Below are 5,000 nucleotides of genomic sequence, written 5' to 3'. Positions count from 1 at the left end.
CGCCGATACCATCTCGCGCATACGTCAAGTTTAACTAACAAAATTGATTAAGGTTCGTCCCTAATGATGTAACCTTTTCTTGAGCGAAGACACGGTGGAGCGAGGACTTCACTGGCGCCTCTTTGAGAATGGCTTTCGTGTTGGGATTATCTTGAGCGGAAATCTCGAAGGGTAATTGATGTATGTATGTAGGTGTAGGTGTGTGTGTGTGTATTGTACAACATGATTATATGCTATATTTATATATGTGTATATATATATATATATATATATATATATATATATATATATATATATGTATATATGTATATATGTATATATGTATATATGTATATATGTATATATGTATATATGTATATATGTATATATATATATATATATAATATATATATATATATATAATATATATATATATATATATACATATATATATATATATATGTATATATGTATATATGTATATATATATATATATATGTATATATATAATATATATATATATATATATATATATATATATATATATATATATAATATATATATATACACATATATATATGTGTGTACACATATATGCGTGTTATCGTTTGTGAGTATATATGTGTGTGTATATATATAAATGGTATATATATAAAATAATTTAATATATATATATATATATATATATATATATATATATATATATATGTATACATATATATATATATATATGTATATATGAAATATATATATATGTATATGTATATATATATATATATATATATGAATATATATATATATATATATATATATATTTATATTTATATATATATATGTATTTATATTTATATATATATGTATTTATATTTATATATATATATATTCTCATATAAATATATGAAGAACTGACTATGACAAGCAATGGAATTCGTATTACCTAGTTAATAGTAGTGGGGATATCACAAATCCACATTGCGGGTGGAGGAGAAAAAAATAGATACATATTTGCGTACATTTACATTACATTTACATTCACTTCTATCTAAACGCTAAACCCACCAAACGAACATAAACACAAAACACCAATAGATAGAATACTTATCCCACGTAAAAAACTTCCACCCACAATACCGACCCACCACAACAATTAAAACTCCAGCACATAGGCAAATAACCACCTAACTAGTGTTGGTATAACTCCTAAACTGACCCCCTCCCCCAATCGCCGTAGTATTTTCAGATTGCCTGGAAAAGCTTATTAGAAGTTTGACATTGTGTGACTAAGCCCAATCCCAAAGGACTAGAAATTCAACATCTGAGAGCGCGCGCATCCATCTGAACTCACCCCGACTTATCAAATCTCCCCTTTACTACACACATCTCACTACATATGTACTATACAAGACTGTTCTTTCCCCTCTCCTCTCTCTCTCTCTCTCTCTCTCTCTCTCTCTCTCTCTCTCTCTCTCTCTCTCTCTCTCTCTCTCTCTCTCTCTCCCACACTCACACTCTCTCTCTCTCTCTCTCTCTCTCTCTCTCTCTCTCTCTCTCTCTCTCTCTCTCTCTCTCTCTCTCTCTCTCTCTCTCTCTCTCTCTCTCTCTCTCTCTCTCTCTCTCTCTCTCTCTCTCTCTCTCTCTCTCTCTCTCTCTCTCTCTCTCTCTCTCTCCCTCATCTCTCTTTCTTCATTTTTAGAATATCCAAAATTTATGTAGGACCGCGTGCCTCGACAAAGCCCCTCCGGCATGTTATTGTTCCGTCGGCCTATTTGACTCGAGCCAATCCTTTGCTCCGTTGGCGACGAGAGGCTGTTAAATTCCTCGCCTCCGAATGGGCCTTTCTGTAGGCCTAACGTCGCGCTTTACGGTCCTTAAAAGCAGGTTTCCCTCTCACCGTGCCACGCTCCTTCGCAACCGCAGGGGAGTGAGTGCCTGGCCTCACTCTCTCTCTCTCCCTCCCCTCCTTCGGAACACCTTGGGGACTCGTGGTAGTGGAGAGGGGGACGGGGGGAAGGGGAGGCTCTGAAAGGGGTCTCACTACTTCCGGTTTGCCAATGGTTTTAGAGAGTAAGAAAAATACCATTTGTCTCTTGTAAGGGGCATTTGTTTCGCTTTTACGTCCAAATGGGGGATTCTTGATAGGATGCTGTGATATGTGTTTCGGTATGGGCAGATATCCCCTTTCTGAACAGTATTTGGCCTATTTTTTGGTGCTGGTTTCATCTCATACATCATTGCATTGCACAGGTTATTCAGCTCGACTTCCCCTCATCACTCCTGTACGATCATACCTCCACACATACACCCACACATGCATAAATCTACGTAGCCTGTAAAAATGTAGAAGCTAACCTTCCGTGTCCCCTTCAGGAGGGCCGCCTGTCATCACGGAGCACCCGAGCAACGTGGTGGCGCGGCGCAACGACCCCGCCACCCTCAACTGCGCCGCCTCGGGAGCCAGCCGCATCCGCTGGTATCGCGACGGCGAGGAGGTGACGACGTCGACGCAAGACCCCCGCTCCCACCGGGTCCTGCTGCCCTCAGGCTCACTCTTCTTCCTCCGGGTCACCGCCACCAGGAGAGACAGCGACGCTGGCACTTACTGGTGCGTGGCCTCCAACAGCTACGGTGCCACGCGCTCCCGCAGTGCCACTCTCACGGTCGCGATCCTCGCCGATGAATTCCAGGCTGAGCCGCAGTCATCAGTGAAGGCGCGGGTGGGCGAGCCCCTCGTCCTTCCCTGCCAGCCGCCCAAAGGGTCGCCGCCCCCTGAATTGACCTGGCTCAGGGATGGGCAGGAGGTCACGAATTCAAGTCGGATCAGCGTGCTGGCCACGGGCGACCTGGTCATTAGCCAGGTCGTGGAGGAAGACTCGGCTGTGTACATCTGCCGCGCCCGGAACGCGGCCGGGAGCAGGGAGTCGGATCCCTCCCAGGTCATCATCATGAGTGAGTATGACGCGAGGAATAGCTCTGTTGTGCATTCACACTCAAAGATATCTCGCCTATAAAGGAGTGATTTTTCCATTACTGATACATTTTATTTATCCATTTACAGCGCCGCCCTGGTTCGAGGAGCGTCCGGCGAACGTGACCGTCGCGTCGGGCGTGGCGGTGGAGCTGGCGTGCCGCGCCCGAGGCTCGCCCGCGCCCACGGTCACCTGGCGGCGTCTGGACGGCAAGATGCCGCTCGGGCGCGCTATGATCGAGGACCAGCGGCTGGTGCTGGACCACGTAGCGGCGGCTGACTCCGGCGTGTACGTGTGCGAGGTGGAGAGCGAGGCAGGGATCGCTGCGGCCCGGGCCACGCTCACGGTCGTCGACGCCCCCCAACTGACGCAGAAGCCTCAAGACGTTCAGGTGGTGTCCGGCGAGAGAGCAAAATTGTCCTGCGTCGTTAACGGTGACCCTGAGCCCTTGGTGCTGTGGCGGCTGCCTGACGCAGACAAGACGGCTCTCCTCTCGGCAGGGCAGACAAGCGGCCGCGCGTCCGTCGACGAGAGCAGCCACACGTTACTGCTCCAAGACGTGACGACAGACGACAGCGGGGCATATCATTGCTGGGGAATCAGCAACGGTGGAGGCGTGACGGCACGGGCGGAACTGACGGTGGTGTCCGCCCACCCCCCTCCCGTGGTCGGCGTGGGGCCTGAAGATCTGAAACTTGTTCCTGGAAGCATCGCGTCCTTCCCGTGTGAGGCCGTCAGCGAAGCGGCGACGCCCACCATCACCTGGTGGTATCGCCCAGCCGCCCACCTTCCCGCCCGCCAGTTGACCGCCGAGGGCGACGACGCCAGGATCTCTCTTCCCACCAACGGGGCTCTTATCCTGAAGGACGTGCGGGCCGACGACGCCGGGATCTACACCTGTCACATCACCGCAGACACCGGCAGTGTGGAACAGGCAGCGATCTTGCGCATCGTGGACAAACCTTCCCTTCAGGAACCGTTCCTGCTTCCTGCTCCTCCTTCAAAGCCTCGAGTGGTGGCCGTCAACGAGACTGCGGTGCGCCTCACCTGGCTGCCGAACTCAAGAGTCAGTGAGAGCTCGAGTCAGTCATATACTGTTGAATACTGGCGCCAGGGATGGGAGGAGTGGCGCGTGGCGGAGGCCCTTATCCCACAGGAGACGTGCGTGCTGGGAAATCTAGCCCCAGGGTACACCTACACTTTCCTAGTTCGCGCTGTCAACAAAAAAGGGTCGTCGTTCCCGAGCCCTTGGTCCGACCCGGTCACGACCCGCTCTCCCCGCGACCCAGCTTTCTCCGAGGACCAGCTCCGCCACGTTCGGCGCCGCCTCTCGCGCCCCGCAGTCACCCTCGACGATGCTGTCATCACCGCTCCCGACAGCGTCCTTCTGACCTGGGAATTCCTTCCTTCTATGGATGAAGCTGTCGAGGGCGTTCTGGTTTACACCTTGTCAGAAAGGGGCACTGTGCAAGTCGCCACCGTCCTTGGGTCGTCCTCCTCGTCCCACCTCCTGCATGACCTCACGCCCAATACTCACTACACCATATTCCTGGTTCCCTTCTGGCGGAGTGTGGAAGGGACGCCGTCGAATTCACACACAGTCTTCATGCCCGAAGATGGTAGGTATACTTTATGTTTTAATAAGATTATGTAGTGTGTAATATTACGTAATATATATGTGTTAAAGACTGGGTAACATTAATAGATTCTTTAGATTGACGATGTTGACTTATCTTTACAGTGCCATCAACCGCACCAAGTGACGTGAGAGTGACTCAGCGCGAAGAGGGTTCTATCCTGATAACTTGGTCGACGTTGCCCGTTGAACAGGCTCGGGGCGAGGTCATCGGGTACCAGGTGACGCTTACCCATAATGGCACTCAGACGTTAGAGACAGTGCAGAGCCCCTGGTTAGAAGCTCGAGGTTTGGCACCTGGCCGTTTATATACGGTCCGAGTGGCTGCCCAAACAGGCGCCGGTCTAGGGCCGTTCACTGCCCCCGTGTTGATGGATGTCGGGTCAGCTGACTCGCAGACGCAGGAGGACGAGAGAGAT

General features: G+C 49.2%; 1 protein-coding gene across 1 annotated transcript in view; it reads left to right on the top strand.

Annotated features, from left to right (window-relative positions):
* The window catches only part of LOC122256381 (roundabout homolog 2), a 16,609-nt gene that overhangs the window by 10,663 nt on the left and 946 nt on the right, over positions 1-5,000 (top strand). Inside the window, exons 2-4 of the mRNA XM_043021022.2 lie at positions 2,347-2,925; positions 3,035-4,564; positions 4,687-5,000. The exon at positions 4,687-5,000 is cut by the window's right edge and continues 946 nt beyond it. Coding sequence (XP_042876956.2) covers positions 2,347-2,925; positions 3,035-4,564; positions 4,687-5,000 — 2,423 coding nt within the window. The remainder of the gene's footprint in view (positions 1-2,346; positions 2,926-3,034; positions 4,565-4,686) is intronic.

This window comes from Penaeus japonicus, unplaced genomic scaffold, assembly GCF_977035675.1.
Source record: "Penaeus japonicus unplaced genomic scaffold, GWHDUDI00000001_assembly GWHDUDI00000018, whole genome shotgun sequence".
Lineage (NCBI taxonomy): Eukaryota > Metazoa > Arthropoda > Malacostraca > Decapoda > Penaeidae > Penaeus > Penaeus japonicus.
Note: the sequence above shows the minus strand (reverse complement) of the source record. Positions and strands in the feature narration are given on the sequence as shown.